At 23.1% G+C, this 16881-nt stretch overlaps 7 protein-coding genes across 7 annotated transcripts; 5 read left to right on the forward strand and 2 right to left on the reverse strand.

Annotated features, from left to right (window-relative positions):
- Window positions 1–3754: 3754 nt before the first annotated feature.
- Window positions 3755–4321, forward strand: AAJ76_400068918 (hypothetical protein; the record flags this gene model as incomplete). The annotated part of the gene is made up of 1 exon (XM_024475548.1): window positions 3755–4321. One exon carries the CDS (start codon window positions 3755–3757, stop codon window positions 4319–4321), a length of 567 nt encoding a protein of 188 aa, XP_024332070.1.
- Window positions 4322–4898: 577 nt separating this feature from the next.
- On the forward strand, window positions 4899–5663 carry AAJ76_400070062 (hypothetical protein; the record flags this gene model as incomplete). Its single annotated transcript, XM_024475549.1, has 1 exon — window positions 4899–5663. One exon carries the CDS (start codon window positions 4899–4901, stop codon window positions 5661–5663), a length of 765 nt encoding a protein of 254 aa, XP_024332071.1.
- A 1664-nt stretch (window positions 5664–7327) lies between these two features.
- Window positions 7328–7918, forward strand: AAJ76_400072491 (hypothetical protein; the record flags this gene model as incomplete). The annotated part of the gene is made up of 1 exon (XM_024475550.1): window positions 7328–7918. One exon carries the CDS (start codon window positions 7328–7330, stop codon window positions 7916–7918), a length of 591 nt encoding a protein of 196 aa, XP_024332072.1.
- Window positions 7919–11399: 3481 nt separating this feature from the next.
- On the forward strand, window positions 11400–12170 carry AAJ76_400076563 (hypothetical protein; the record flags this gene model as incomplete). Its single annotated transcript, XM_024475552.1, has 1 exon — window positions 11400–12170. One exon carries the CDS (start codon window positions 11400–11402, stop codon window positions 12168–12170), a length of 771 nt encoding a protein of 256 aa, XP_024332073.1.
- A 1568-nt stretch (window positions 12171–13738) lies between these two features.
- On the forward strand, window positions 13739–14584 carry AAJ76_400078902 (hypothetical protein; the record flags this gene model as incomplete). The annotated part of the gene is made up of 1 exon (XM_024475553.1): window positions 13739–14584. The coding sequence occupies one exon, from the start codon at window positions 13739–13741 to the stop codon at window positions 14582–14584; it is 846 nt and encodes a 281-aa protein (XP_024332074.1).
- A 68-nt stretch (window positions 14585–14652) lies between these two features.
- On the reverse strand, window positions 14653–16302 carry AAJ76_400081465 (mps1-like thr tyr dual specificity protein kinase; the record flags this gene model as incomplete). The annotated part of the gene is made up of 1 exon (XM_024475554.1): window positions 14653–16302. One exon carries the CDS (start codon window positions 16300–16302, stop codon window positions 14653–14655), a length of 1650 nt encoding a protein of 549 aa, XP_024332075.1.
- Window positions 16303–16592: 290 nt separating this feature from the next.
- On the reverse strand, window positions 16593–16877 carry AAJ76_400082040 (anamorsin; the record flags this gene model as incomplete). Its single annotated transcript, XM_024475555.1, has 1 exon — window positions 16593–16877. One exon carries the CDS (start codon window positions 16875–16877, stop codon window positions 16593–16595), a length of 285 nt encoding a protein of 94 aa, XP_024332076.1.
- Between the last annotated feature and the right edge of the window lie 4 nt (window positions 16878–16881).

Raw genomic sequence — 16881 nt, forward strand, 5'->3', positions numbered from 1 at the left:
ATTTATGCTTTAATATTACGCAAATAAAAATCTTTAATCGTTTATTTAAACCTGCTAATCTTATTAAAAATTTATTTTTTTGTATTAAAATAGTTCTTGATAAAAATTTACTTATAAGTTTGTCCGAGATTTTTGTAAAAAAATAAATAATTTTTTTTTAATCCGTTACTGTATAAAAAATTTTCCAATATCACTTATATAGTGTCAATTTTAGTTTTCAAATCGGTTTTCATGTTGCTTCATAGATTATTAATATTATTAGTGTGTTGGTTCAAATTATTTGAAAGACAACACCGTGACAAACTTAATAAAGATAACTTTTACAAACATGTAAGCTGATCAGTATTTTAACTTCCCATCCTTTCAAATAGTGGTGCCCTTCTATGACCAATTTTTAAAAAGTTTAAGCATCGTAGATGTTGTCCTATCTGAAACAATTTGTAAAAAAGTATCACTTGTTGCTTCATCTATACCACCTACAAGTCATGTGGTGCCTGGAAGTTCATCATATGTAAATGTGGGACATAATATTATCTTACCCCTACATATTGCGGTTTCATCTACTTGTATAAACCTTTCCGGCCCTTTTATTCTACCGAAGAGGCTGTCAACTTTTTTTTATTTTTTTAAAATTTCATCCTTGTGGGAAGTAACAATGCTATTACTCATATCCATAACGCAACAATATTATTCTTAATTTGATAAAAGCAGGTAGACAAAAATTTTGAAAGATCGTTCTTGTTTTAATGCACTGCCTTTCGTAGCAGCCATTTGGGCAATAAAAACAAGTTTCTTCTATAAAAAGCGTACTTTTTACCTGCTTCGTGTGGGCACTACAAACACATCTTATTGTGCGTCTAAAGGCGTTAAAAGATTTTAAAAATTTATTGTTTTTTTTCGGCTTAAAAAATTATTACATGCAAATTTTTTATGTTTATAGAAAAGTTAAAAAATTAAAAGTCGCTTTGCTTAAATACAGATTCAAAAAGTATAATTATAGCACAAAATTCCTGTTTTTTTATTTTTTAACCCCTTTGAAGCTGTAGTTAAGGAGCGCTGATGAATAACTTTCTATTCTAATTCCTAAAATAACAATTTTGATGGTTTTCAAGTAGCAAAAAATGTAATAATATGGCAATATCAATATTTTGGTTTTACTAGAATGGTGTATGTTGTTTAATTGCGGACCAATTACATTTAATGGTCTTCGTATGAATATTAGATGTTGTAATTTACTAAAGCGCTGGGGTTTACTATTTATTGTTGTAGTATTCATGCCTTAACTGTATTATGCTTCTTCCAGAGAGCTAAATTTAATAAACATACTTTATTAATATTTAAAATCAATTTATCCAAAAATTGCTAGGACTTATTATAAACAAAACGATTTTACGACTTGCAGTTATTTTAATTATTTTAAATACCCAAACCCCGCAGATCGAATGAATTTTCTGATAGTTGTGCTTTACAAATAGATTTTCATCTAATTTCATTTTCTATCCTTTCAATCTAAAAAATAAATTTTTTTATGTAAATGTTTAAAATACAATTTTTTTTCGAAAAGCTATTACTTAAATATTTGTTACTATAATAGTTTCTACTTAAATCTTAAATAGAAGAAATAAATCTAGATTTCTCTTCTATATATGCAGACATTTATAGATTAGAAAGTCTTCATTCTATGTCTTTCAGGCGCTGTATGACCAAATAAACATTTTTCAGCAACACATGTCCCAGTTTTGCTTATTTTTTTATTTAAATGATATATTTAGGTATCTTTACCACATTTAACACATATTCTCTTACTATGGTGTTTTTTTACAATATTATAAATTTTTGTCAAGCTCTAAAATTTTACACTTTTAATTAAAAATTAAAAAAATTTAATGCTTTTTTAAAAAACAAGAAATCCTTAACTATAAAAAAACACAAATTTTCAATCAAATTGGTCAACAATTGATTTTATCAGTGAGTTTATCGCATGTCAATAATTTTAATTTATTCTTAGTTTAACTCCTTTAAATATAAAATCAAAAAATAATACACCTTTGTCTAATTGAAAATTTTATAAGAAACAATTATATTTTTGAATTTACTTTTATAAAAAAAGAAATACTAGCAGCTTACAGGAACACCTTGTACAACAATATAAGTAAAATCTTTGCATAAAAAGTTGTATAGAGCTGTCTTATTGAGTAACACGTCGTTAAGCATTTGTCGATATGGTTAAAACACGAAAAAATGCCAACAAGAAGAAAAGAACTATTTTTTTATTTTAAAGATAGAACCATTTTTATTGAAGAATAAAGTAGATGCTTTATTGTAATGTAGCAGAAAAAATGTCGATCATTTAGCATCTAAATGTGAAGAATGCTAGGCAATGAATACACAAGAAGGCATAATGAGGTGATGAAGTAAGTACATTTACTATTGCGCAATAAGTATGGAGTTGAATCGAGAATGAAATTAATAAACCATATGGTACAGGATCCAGTATCTAACAAATATGTAGAAATAAGAGTTGACACCGCGATCAAAACAGACATAAAAATAAAAATAACAGGCCTGATTTAGTAGTAGTAGATAAGAAAATGATGGGAATACTAATTATTTAAATAGGAATTGCGTCATTTGATAGTCTGTAAAGAGAAGAAACAGAAAAAAATTTAAAAAAATGATATACTATCTAATGAACTTACCCTAAACATCATTTTAAGTCTATTATTATACCACATTAAATGACGCGAGATGGCGTGATAACTAACTATTATGAGAGCCACAAGAAATGATATTAGATTTTAATTAGGAGAGAAACATACGCCCAATCAATAATACTAAAGAAGCCCTGAAAAGCATTATCTTTGACCATAAAAAGTAAGGAGATATTGATTTAGTAGATAATAGTAAAGAGAGTTTAACGTCTTTAAGCCAAAAAATCTGGTAGAATCTTAATTCTCTAAATGAATAAGAAAATAGCTAAATTGCCTCGTAATTAAATTATTATATTTAACTTATTTGAATCACAGAAAAAGAAGGATTATTTTTTTTAAGTTGCTGATTTAGAATTTTTTGGTGGCTATTGTTGTTTTCTAAAAAATTGTTACTAAAAAACACCGGTCATAGTCATACTATGACAATAAATTATAATTTTTGTTTTATAAAATTTAAATGCCCACAATCGCAAGAAGCAAATACAAATTTTTATAAAAAATTTTAATTAAAGAATAAGAAAAAAGAAATGAATAATAACAAAATTAACATAAATTTTTTTAACAGCCCAGGACAGAAATAGGCGTGGAACTTATTTAAAAAAAACAATAAATATAATTATATTGAAACTTATTTAAAATAGAGGTGTTATTCTCTTGGACAGGACACATTGGCTTATATTTATTCCTAAAATTATATAAAATCGACACGCCAACCCTACGGCTTTAAATTTATTATTATATATCGTTTAAGATCTTCTAAACGGCTGTTATTCCACAGTTAGATACTTAATCATTAAACTTAATAATAATCATATCTAGTAAAAACTTTATTTTTTTCTTTTGTAAAGTAAACCATTTTTATTTAATTAAATACGAATTAAAATTAAAATTTGTTAAAAGTTAATTAAATTTAAATTGCTAAATAATAAGTTGTATGTTTTTGTATAGTAATACAGACAACTTTTGTATTTGAAGTTTATTTTTATGACTTTATAGATTTTTAATCAATTTTTATTTTTAAAAAATATAATTTTTAACCCAAAATGCTTTATATCTATTTTTTACGCTATTTTTTTTCTTATAATACACCAGAAGAGACGGATAATGATGATTTTATAAGATTATATGTAAAAGATAATTCTGATATCCAAACGGCTTTTGTTTTTTGCACAGCTATAAATAAAGCTCTATACTATAAAAAACTTCTAAAAAAATTAAGTTTACGCATGTATTTCCTTAATATAATTAAAATATCTCATGAAATCGATAACGATGAATGTCTGCTTATGTTTATGAAAAGATTTGAAGAACTTAAAGGATGGTTACTATTCCATAAAAAATTTAATTTTATTCATTCGTATAGTAATTATGTAGAACTGTACAAAAAAAGATTTATTTATAATTATATTAAGCTTGAATTACGAAAAGTTCCATTGATAGAAATGATGTCTTTTGTACAGTTTTGTGAATCTTTTAATTTAGATGAAATAGATGATTTTAGATGCAAAAACATGCTGAATTTTTATATTACTCAAATAGCTAATTCTGTAAACATATATTCTAAATTTTTTTATGAACTAAGAGTAGTTTATTTTTGTTTTTTATTATAAAATGATTCAATAGTGTTAAAAAATAAATGTTGTATTTTTGTTTATTTTGTAGATGGGCGGATGCTCATAAGCTGTATTTATTAGGGATTAAATCTAAAATTTATTTGTCTTTTGAAAAATCTTAATTTTTTTAATTCTATTCTTAATGAATTTAATGCTAAACATTCTTTTAGATACTCTTTACTTTAGTGTTGTTGATATGTTTTTTAATAAAAACGATACTTTGTGATTATCCGCTTACACGTGGAGAAGAAAAGTTGAATCATGGAATTTTAATTAAAAGCTGTTAAAAGCATATTTTAAAGAAGAGACGCAAATTATTGTTAATTTATATTTTACAAACAAACAAATATTAAATAAATTAAGTAAAGAAATATTGTTTTAGATATTAAAAAAAATTATAATTGATGGCTATTAATTAAATGTTAAAAAATGAAGTTAACTTCTTTTGTTTTTAAACTTGTTTTGTATCAAATTCATAATTTTTATCAAACTCATACAATGTTTATACGCAACAAAATAATGTATTATCATCATTATTTGTATTTTATTAAACTTATCACCACCCCTTTACTGTATGAAATATATTGCATTATTTGTTCTTGATATTTTAGGATTGAAATTACAAGTAGCTTTTTACTCTAATGAGTTTTTTAATAAAATTCCTTTGTTTGACTTAAACTTTGTTGATGGCTTAAAAAATGAAAAATTAAATTCTATCATCGATTTTATGATTACCAAAAATTTAATTAAAATAACCAACTCTTTTGACCATGAAAGTTATTATTCTAATAATGAAAAACTTAAAGAATTACTGTCAAAACAAGTAAAAAATATTGAAATAGTTATGTTGGATCGGTTAGTCAATGAGCTCATATTTTTAGCAAATGATAAACTTATAAAAAAAGTGGATTTGCCGATTTGTAAAATGATATTTAGAATTATTGAATGTAAAAAAAACAATTGGGAAGGGATTAGAAAATTACATGCAGGAATTGAAAAATACAAATGGTTTGAAACGATGAATTATTATCCCTGTTGCTATGACTGTTCTCTGAATGAAAGAAAAAATACCTTTAGATTTCGTGCTTTTTGCAATTTATTAAAAAACTATAAAAATCAATCTATATTAGCTCTTGCTAAAAAATCTATATGCTTTTATATAAAAAATGATCAAAACATTAGTCAAAAAGATATAAATGATTTTATGATTCAAGATGACGAGGTTATTTTTGAATGTCCTAAAAAGATAAAAGTAGCTCTAACAAATGTTGATTTTTTGAGTTGCGATAAGATTCTTTTTGATAAAAAGCAAGTTCTTTTTTTAAATTATCTGCATTAATAAAGTTAATATTATTTTTAAAATTAGTCTGTTGTTTGTTTAAAGTGTGTTTTTTTAAAATTTAAAAATTGTAACAAGCTAATTCTTATGTTGACAATTATAAAAATTTTTGCAATTTAAAATTATCAGATATAATTGGCTTGTCAAAGATGGTAAATTAAGGGTTTATTTCTTACAGAAATTCCGCTATTTGTTTTAGTATGAAATTTTTTTTTTTACTTTTGATAGATGGTTTTGAGTGGCAATTGTAAAGGTGCAATAAAGATGAAACAATTACAAAGTTTTAACCTAGATGTAGTTCCACAACGAAAAGTTTATTTATGTAGACACCATTTATTTTCTTTGAAAATTTTTATTTGAGTAACAAATTAGGTTTGTCGTTAACATTTTGTCTTTTTAGCACCAAGAGTAAATGTTATGAGTAGATGTATTACTTTTATCTTCAATATTCTTATGTTCCCCGTTCTTTGGCTTTATATATGACATTTTTAGGAGTCTTTCTAAGAGTGACCAACTGTACATATTCTCCAATTTTGTTAGTAAATATAAGTTTTTTTGTATCTAAATGATGCTTGATGACCACATATCATACAATAATGTCAATTATAAAAAAATTTATGCGAATTAAGCCGTAAATTACAGACATTACATATTTCTTATAAGTTATGCACCATCTAACTCCGACTTACTAATCTGTAAAGAAAATTTATAAAAAGAATTATTTTTCTAAAAGCTTTATCATTTTAGAAACCAATATAATTGACAGTGTATACAAATAAGCAGTGCTGACTTTGGTGCTACTTAGAATATTAAACCAACATTTATTTATATTAAATTTTAATGTTTTTCCACTGTTTCTAAAAACTAGTGATATTTATAGTAGAGTAATAAATAAAGAATTGGTGCTATTTGAACAAACTGTCAAACATTAGAGATGTTGACTGTTAAACCTTACTTAAAAGCATATTAAAACATTCGAGCTGCATTTTTAGATATCTGGATTTGTCTTATAATAAATTAATATACTTTAACATCTTTCTTCATTTAAATTTCTAGCATTTAAATTTTAATCAGCATGCAGCTTTATAAATGTATCATATAATTTAAAGGATTAATAAATAACTGTAACCTTTTGACAAATATATCATTCAATTGTATAATAAAATATAGAAGCAATATTTTATAAAAAATCAAAAATCATCTATTGAATTTAAGTTGTCAAACAGTAAGTAAAATTTGTCAGTTTAAAGAACCCTTTCATTGTGATTTGTTTAATTAAGAAAATCATTATTTAAAAAGATTATGTTTCTGGCAAACACAAAATCAATATAATATAAAATTTAATATCTTTATTTAAGTGTTTTTTATTTTACAGATATGTGTAAATATAAATATAATGCTGAATAAAAATTTAATATAAATATTCTAATTTTTATTAGATTTAGACAAAATATCTAATTGCAATAAAAACCACAATCGGTCTATTCTAAATTATTTTCTTTTATTTATTCTTCAATTTAATTAAACCACATTTTTTAATATAAATATGTCTTCTTTCAATTTCTAAATCTTTCGGGTATTATGCGAAATTTATTAATTATCAATTATCACTTTTTTTTAATTTTTTTCAATAATTTATTATTTTTAATTAATTTACATGGCCCATGATTTTTCTAATATTTTTGTGTTTATCTCAAGAATCTCACGTTCAAAATCAATTTTCTTTAATAGCACCAACAAAATTGTGTTATTTTATTTATAATAACGGAATAGAAGTTTTGCCAGTGCCAGTATTTACTTCTTTAATAAATGCAAACAGATTAAAAAAACATCTTTTAAACAAAAATTTAAATGAAGCTGTAAAATGTTTACACGACGCGATTTTAGAAGAACCTTGTGAAAAGCTTACAGATTTTACTACGGATCTAAAAAAACTATTACCATTAATCAAGGACTTTGATCAGTTTAACTTCTTTAATTTAGAAAATATTATAACTATAGATTACATTATACAGTTTAATAAAAGATTTGAAGCTTTAAATTTAAGATCTATTTCCTTGACACCATTTAAAGATTTTATTAATAAATATACTTGTTATTTGCGGGCTAATTCGGACCTACGAGAAGATTGTAGAAAAACAATACGAGAGATAATACTTACTGTTAGAGTTTATAAAAATCTTATTATTGAGATAAAAACAATATGGTTTGGATTGGTACAGTTCATTGATAGGATAAACCAAACATTCTTTTAAAAATTTTAAATTTTAATAAATAACCTTGATTTATAAAAGCTGAGTAGCAAGTTTTTTGTAATCATTTACGTTAAAATGCTAAACGTGATTTATTCATAAAACCAAGTTTTTGATGCTTTTACGGCAAGATAATATTTGTAGAAACAGGTTTTATTCCTAAGAGAAATAAATATGCCAAAATCCTTCTTTTAAAATAACATTTTAGAAAAGTAAAACTTTATATTCAATGAACTTGATTCTGCAACGTAATTTTAATAACTTTTTAAGTCTCTTTGTTTTAATTTTTTTCATGAATTTTAGTAAATATATTTATAGCATACAACTTAATAAACAGTTATTTATGTTCTTTTAAATGTATATTTTTAATTTATCTATACAAAAAAATGTGATTAAATGAATTTTAGCATTATAAAAAATTTAACTATGGTAAAATGTGCAAATTATATGTGTAGGAATGGCTTCAACACATGTCAAAGATATCTGACATGTTGTGAGTTAAATAATTTATAATAAATAAACCCATGTTTAATACCAACAATATGAAAACAGGATAATTATTTTATAAAATATTGTTTTTGATAAATCAATAACAAGAAAAATGGTCCTGAAACTAACATGTAATCTTTTTAACCTTAAACTCAAAATTTTAAATATTATTAAAAATAAAAAAAAATAGCTAAGAAAACACCAATTTAATATATTAGCAAAAAAATTCTCTTTTGTTATTTTAAAACCAAAACTTACTATAAAATTAGAGTAATTTGGTGGGATGCGGCCTGTTTGGAGATAATACACTAGAACGCTTCTAATGTCCTCGCCTTTCCTTTTTGTCCCGTTAAAAGAAGAGTTTTCTTTAAATAATGTGAATTATTGAAGTTTTTTATAACCATGACTTTTATCTAAACGTCTTTTGTTGTCTTTCATATCTTTGTGAAATCAAACTTATTTATATTTTTAATTTTTACAATACACCAAAAAATTTAAACATAAAAAATTATTTGTTACTTTACTCCAGGTTTAAAACAATCTATGTGGTAGTTATACCACAGCACTATTTATTATTCCTAATTCTATGCCTTATTATTGTTCCACTTCTTACTCTTTAACAATTATTTTCTATTGTGTTTATATGGCAATTATAACTGTTATTAATAAAATTATTATCTGTTTTGTGAGTAAATTTAATGACTAATTTATTGTATAAACTATCATTATATAGAATTTAATCTTAGTGAATATAATTAATAAAGAACCTTTATATTACTAATAATTTTCAATTTTCCACAGATGCCATAATTATACTGTCTTTATATGTTCTTATACCATTAAAAATATTCTTTTCACTTTCTTTACAATGTCTTTTAACAAATTGTCCTTACAAAATTTAGTTTAATTAAATTACTTAATTCTTTTATTTGCAGTAAAGTTGTAAACTTTCAATTCAATTATTTGTTAGATATTATGGATTTAAGTTTATAAACTAGCTAGTTGCCTTAATTTTACACTTATCTACTATATTTATAAACAGAAAATTTTTGTAGATAGTTTTTTTTAAAAAAATATTAATAATCTTTGACTATTTTTTTTGCAAAATTTCAAGTTCACTTGCAAATATAATTGTCGTTGTATAAATTACTAACTAAGTTCCATCTTGTGCTATTGTAATCAAAACATGCCCCGACTTACTTAAATATTAAACAACCTTTTTTCCTTGCAAAAAATTTAATTTTTTTTAAATATACTAAATGGTCTTTATGACGAAGTCTCCTTCTAAATTTATAGCCTTTATAAAACTTAAATTTATATATATGCAATTTCTTGTTCTCTACGTATATTAAAATATTAGTTTATGATCTTTTAATAAAATTCAAAACTTTTTTAAAAATCAATACAAACCTTTTGGTATTCTTAAAGTATTTAAAAGTTCTTTTTATTATATAAGTTAATGTTTGTTATTTTTAAATTGTCGAATATTTTTTTTCTATACAAAAACTAGTTATAATTACTTAAAACACCTTTAATTTTTACATCTTTAAAATTATCTAAATAATTCTTTTTCATTCTAACAATTTCATTGTATGTATTGCACATGCTTCTTTTCACAATCTGATGCAGTTAATTTTACGTCTTTTATTTTTGGTAAAACAATGACTATTATCCAGAGTACTTTTAATTTTGTATTGCGACATTAAGTTACATTTTTAAATTATTTTAAATTTACATAGCATCCTGTTACTTTTTTAGAAAGTGCTCTTCAAGCATGTAAATAATTTAATGAATTTTTTTTGTTTATTGTTTATTCTTAATTTGATTTTATTTAAACTAAATATATATTTACTTCGAGTTAACATATTAGAATAAATAAAATCGTGAAAATATATTTAAGTCATATGCTTACATTTGGAAAAAAATAATATTCTTAACGTGTAATTAGAAAATAATAAGGATCTTATATACATAATTTTTTATCCTTTTCTTTTAATAAATTTTTAATTAAAAACAAATTTTTGCGCCAAATAAATTATAATAAAAAATTTTAAGCCATTACATATCAACTTAAACGTGGACAAATATCGCTGTTAATGAGTTAAAATTTGCATAAATCAAATGTTTTTTAACATTGTAGTATAGCAGTATTTCGTCTATACATTAAATTTTGATAAACAAGAAATGATAAACATAAAAAGACAAAATATCAATATTCATGATCTATACAGGTAATGAAATAAATTAAAAAGATTTATATTTAGTATTCAGTTGACTTTTGTCTGCCTATCTAAAGTTGAAATTCTAAAAACATCATTAATTGGTCATTAATTTATTAATTCTGTCTTTTCTCAATTTCATCTTTCAGAATATTTTCTGTTTAAAAAATTTTATTTTAATTAAAAAGAAATTATTGACATTTAATTTACCTTTATAACTTGACAATCATTTTTAATCTTGCATTTTTTAAAAGCACTTTAAATACCTCATTTTGTATTTATAAGATTCTTACTAGGCTTTCTGTAAAATAATGTGTCTTTCATTATATCTCAGAAGATCTAAAATTGTCACTTCCTGTTTTGTAGTGGCAATCTTAGGACACGTTTGAGACTGTACTTTTGACAACCAGATAAAAAACTTTCATCATTAAGCAGTTTTTTTGACTAAGGTTGCTTAATGAAAATATTGCTTATTTTATTAAAATCAGTTTTTTCTTTAAATTTAATAATGTGTGCAATATGTAATTAAAAAATAATTTAATAAAATTTGTAATTTTGTTTAAATTATTTGTAAAAAATTTGTGAAAGTTCAAATAAATTTAAATTTAAAAGTAAAATTTTTGTTTGCTTAAAATAAACAAAAATTTAAAAAATTATATTAAAAATTTCAAAAAAAGAACTACTTTATTTTTATATAATATTTAGATATTTTTAATATTTATTTTTAAGAATAATTTAATTTATTTAGCTATATAAAGGTGTTTTACCCTTGTTTTATGAAAATTTTTGCATTGCTAATTGTTGATGTGTTAGGATTAAAATTACAAGCAGCATTTTATTCTAATCAAATATTTGAATATTACAACTTGTTTGACTTAGACTTAAATGAAGGCTTAGAAAATTCTGCGATGGCTTCCCTTATCAATTGTTTGGAGAAAAAGAACTTGATTGCAAAAGAAGAACCTTATTGGTGTCCACATGGTCATGGTTATACTTCAGAAGGTTTTGATATGAAAGAACGTTTAATAAACCACGCTCATGAAATTGAAAAATTTGAGATTAAAAAACCTGTTACTGAACTTATATTTTTAGTAAATGATAGGTTAATAAGAAAAAACGATTTGCTAATTTTAAGAATGATATTCAGAATTACTAAATGTAAGGGAGATAACTGGGAATGTATTAAAGGATTAGATGAAAAAATTGAAAAATACAGAGGCTGTGAATCGTGGAATTCCCCTGATTGTTTTGAGAATCCCGAAACGACAAGGAAATATTTAATCTTGTTTCGTGCTTATTGGAATATACTAAAAGATTATGAAAATCAATCTATACTTGCTATTACTAAAAAGGCTATATGTTTATTTGTTAAAGATAATAAACTTATTAGTGAAGCAGATTTAAGAAAATTTTTAAACCAAGATGATGAGCTTATTTTTGAATGTGATGAAAAGATTAAAGAAGCTTTATATAAGGATTATAACTTTAGTTGTGATGAAATTCTTTTTTCTGGTAAATTTGTTGGCTTTCTCCGTTATTTACATTAAAAATAATTAATTTGTTTGTTTTTTTTACAAATGCATTGCGCTTTATCTTAGCTTTTTGCTAACTTCCTTATATAGTTTGTAAGCCTTTGTTTTTAAATTACAATTTAACTAAAGTATTTAATAATTTAAAAAAAAATATGCGTATCGTAAATTTTGGTTAGTTTATTTAGTTTCTCTATTGATAGCCCATTTGTAAATAATAGTGTAATATAAATAAATGTTGAAAAAAAATCTTTTTTGTATAATTTTTTCATTAAACTTAATAAGAATTGTGAAGTTTATGTATTTTGAAAAAAAATGTGTGCTGCTTAAATGATCTGACGAAATGACGTTTCTTTAATAAGAATTGATCAATAAAAAAATTTATTATTATTATATTAAATTTTATCTCAATAACGATTTTTTTTAACTTATTTTAAAAATATTATTACAAATTTTAGATTTAAATAAAGATTTTAAAAAACTTGTATGTAATTTAATTAAAAATAATTTTTATATTTAGTGAGACAAAATATCTAGAGTAGAATTTTGAACACTTAATGAATATTCAACCAATTTTGTTGTTAAAAAAACGTACAAATTGAGCATCTAAATATGAAATGATAAAAATCAAAAATTAGTAAAGCATTGACAATATTTTAAGGCAAAATATCAAAGTTATGCGCATTAGTTTAAAAGTGTATGTGATTTTAGTTATTGTATTTAAAAAAGTTAAATCTTGTATAATTATAGATTTTTTAAATATTCTAAAGATAGGATTATATTAAAAACTAAAAAAGAAGTTCGACAATTCGAAGAAGCATCAGAATTGTAGATTTTTGGAATCTTGATTTACAAAAAATATAAAAAAGAGTATACGTAGAAATAAATATAAACTTAGGAGATCTACACGCCTAGTATTATTCGATATACTCTTTAGTGTCACAAGAAGATTAAACAAACTTAGGGCAAATATTAACTGCTAAAAAATGTTTAATAATTGTAAGCGTTTTTTTTTATTTAAAAATTGCAAATGATATATCACCTTGTTTGTTGTAAAAAAAATGATAAAAAATTTCAAATTAATTCCTATTCTTATTATTACATACTTTTTTTGTACAAATTAAAACTTATTTTGTACCGACGTGAAACTTATATTACATAATCCACAGAAAACATGAATATAAAATAAGTCGAAAATATGCCGTTATTTATCAAAAAATATAAAAGAAGCTCTTAAAATTGCAATAAACAATGGACTTAAAATTACATCTAAGGCGACAAGGAATCATAATTGTAATTTAGTTCAAAAACTACTTTAGCTTTTTAATATTTAATCTTAAATAATCACATTATATTTTAAATATAATTTTTTTTAGTATCCCACAAACATCAGTATAAATAGTAAAAATTTTCAATTTATTTAAAATTCTGTTTTAACTAGTAAAAAAATAATTATTCTGTGTAATACTAAACAATTTAGTCTCATAGTTATTTCGATATATATAATAACAAAATGGTTTTAATAAAATTATTTTTAATTTATTTTATAATTTATTTTCAACAAATTTATAAAATAATAAGGGGTCATGAGAACAGATAAATTATATTATCTTTTTTTTTTTATTTTAGGTATAATATGTTATAATTTAGTAATATTTATAATATCACTTATAAAAAACGATTGTTATATATTTAAATCCGAGAAAGTACTATCTTCACCATGCATTTGTAAAGATTTTTTGTTACCGTCAACATATCATAAATTGACAAAATTGCCGCATATTAAAATTGACAGTCTTTTTATTGAGAAAATAATATTCATGTACAATGAAATTATAGAAACAGAAAATTTTGTACATAAATCACACAATGATATTTCTACAATTATTTATAAACCTAATAATAACGATCTTTCGTTTTTATTTGAATTAATTTATGAATATACAAATACTGGAATACTTTTTATACCACAATATAATATTTTAGGTTGTATTTTAAAAAATGGCAAGATAGATCAAAAAAGTTATGCAAAAAAATTTTTAAATATGGGTTATATAAAGCTTTACCATCTATTGTGTACATTTGTTTTTATAAAGAATGATCTTTTATTACTTAACGACATGTGTCAAACTAATTATACATGCAATTTTGCGGATGATGAATTTGAGGTTACATATAAAAATATAATTGAAAGATTTGATATACAAATAAACGAATCAAATATAAAAATGTGTAAATGGCTTGAGCGAATATATAATCCGCTTAATCCTTCAGATCTACTTAGCTACAAATATTCAAATGATGTAGACAAATCAATATTTCTTAATAATAAAATACTAAATCATATAGACAGTCTTGTTCTCATTAGTGATGGTAAAGAACACCACGTAAGTATTTTAGATTATTTAATAATTAATATGAATCTTATCTAAATTATGTTCTAACAAGAAATCTAAATAAAAATTTATTATAACAAAATTTATTTTTTAATTTATCTAAATTAATCTAAAGAATTACAAATAAATTTATCTTTTAATAAATCTTTCACTGTAGGCCTTTGCCTACAATCTTCATTTAAACACATATATATCACTAAATCTACTTTAGATGTTAACTTTAAATTTTTTCGTATATTAACAATGTTTTCTTTCTTTTCTAAATATGTTTTATAGGCATCTAGAGGTGTTTTCCCATACCACAATTCATATAAAATAATACCCAATGACCAAACATCACTACTTCTTCTTTTTCTATTTTCAAAAAATAATTCTGGTGCGCAATAATTTAAAGTCCCGCAAACCATATCAAGATCTAGACGTGTCGTATTACTATTTAAAGCTTTAGATATACCAAAATCAATAATTTTTAGTTTATTTTTTACAAATACAAAATTTGCAGGCTTAAGATCTCCGTGAATGATTCTTTGATCATGTATGTTTAATACAATTAACAAAATTTCTTGCCAAATGTACTTAACTCTATTACTATGTAAAAATATATCTTTTTTATCACTCTTCATAAATTGATTTAAAACTGTTTCTCCATATTCAAGTAAAATATAAATATTATCTGTTAAAATTTCATAATCAATCATTTTTATTATTCCGTCTACACTTTGTAATTTTTTAAGTAAATCTATTTCTTCTAAAAGAAGATTTTTTAGTGTGCTATCCATTTCAATATTTATAACTTTCAAAGCATAAAACTCACTTTCATAAAAAACTTTATATACTTTACTGCTACCGCCCTTACCAATAATATTGATTTTTAGCAATTTTTTACCATTTAAGGTAAAAAATTCTTGTTCCTTATTTTTTCTGTAATTTGTATTTTTTAAATTTTCTTTATTTATTTGCTCGTTTTCATGCTTAAAGTCGACTTCTACAACTTTATTATCTTCTTTGTAATTCTTAATTTCTAGTTTATCATTGTTTGATGATTTAAGTCCCATTTTAAAAAGATTAGTATCTTCACCTAGTGTAATATCTTCTATTTTACACTTTATAACTTTATTACAATCTATAATGCCATCTTTGTATGAATATTTATTTACATCATCAGTAATAGGTGTATTAGGAAATGATTTATGACTTTTTTTATAAGCAGGAGAATATAAATGATCTGTAAATTGCACATCTTTTGAATTTTCAAAGGCACATTTAGCAATAATTAGACCTGATTCTTCTTTAACATTACAACTTTCATCTATATTCTCTATTGTCATCCATTCACTGGTCCAATTATAAATATATTTCTGTCTATCTTTATCTTCTTTAATTTGTAATAAAAAATCCAAAATCTTTTGTTTATCTTTAAATTCTTTAACATTTAAAAATTTAATACCTTCGTCTATTATTTTATCAATTTTTTCTCCAACACTAATAATATAACTTAAATATTCTCTCCAAAAGCACCAATATTTAAAATATTTAAGTTTACTAGTCTTAAAGATTAATAAGATATCATCACTTTGTAAATTTATAAGACATCTGATATAATTTAAAAAAATTACTACCATGTATTTATCAACAAGAAAGTCTTTCTGAATAGATTTAAATAATAAACTTAATTTAAGTGATAAAGAAATAGGTTGCTTAAGTTTATCCATTACATAATTGTATAAATCTAGAGATGTAAAAAGAGACTCCATTCCTATTTAGCTCTGGAGGGGATATAGAATTAAAACAAAGCTAGTGATGATTTAACTTCAGATTAAGCATTATTTTGATATGTACATTAAAAAAGTGACAGACTTTTGATGTACTATGCATATAAAAATTTGGTCATAAGCTAAAATAGTTGTTATAAACATAAACACATTTATGCACATATCTTCAATTTGGTCATTTAGCTAAAATAGCTGTTATAAACATAAACATACTTATGCACATATTTTCTTTAAATAATTTTTTAAAAAAACTTTGTTTGTTAAAATATTTATTATTCAAACTTTATTACATCTCCTTCTTCAAAAGCAGGCATTCCCAAGTAAGGACATCCACTGCATCTAAACGCATCACCTTTGTAGCATCCACCACATGCACTTTTAGTTTCAACTTTTTTATTTGCAAGTTCACACGTACAATTCGCACATTTCTTTTTTTGTACTTTTCGTTCTGTGTGTTGTTTTATTATTTTATCTTCTTCTTTTAAATATTCATCATCATTATACAAGTCAGAAAATTCTGTTGCTTCTTTTAACAATTTTCTTAAATTCTCATCCATAAAT

This window comes from Vairimorpha ceranae (genome assembly GCF_000988165.1).
Source record: "Vairimorpha ceranae strain PA08 1199 chromosome Unknown NODE_4, whole genome shotgun sequence".
Lineage (NCBI taxonomy): Eukaryota > Fungi > Microsporidia > Nosematidae > Vairimorpha > Vairimorpha ceranae.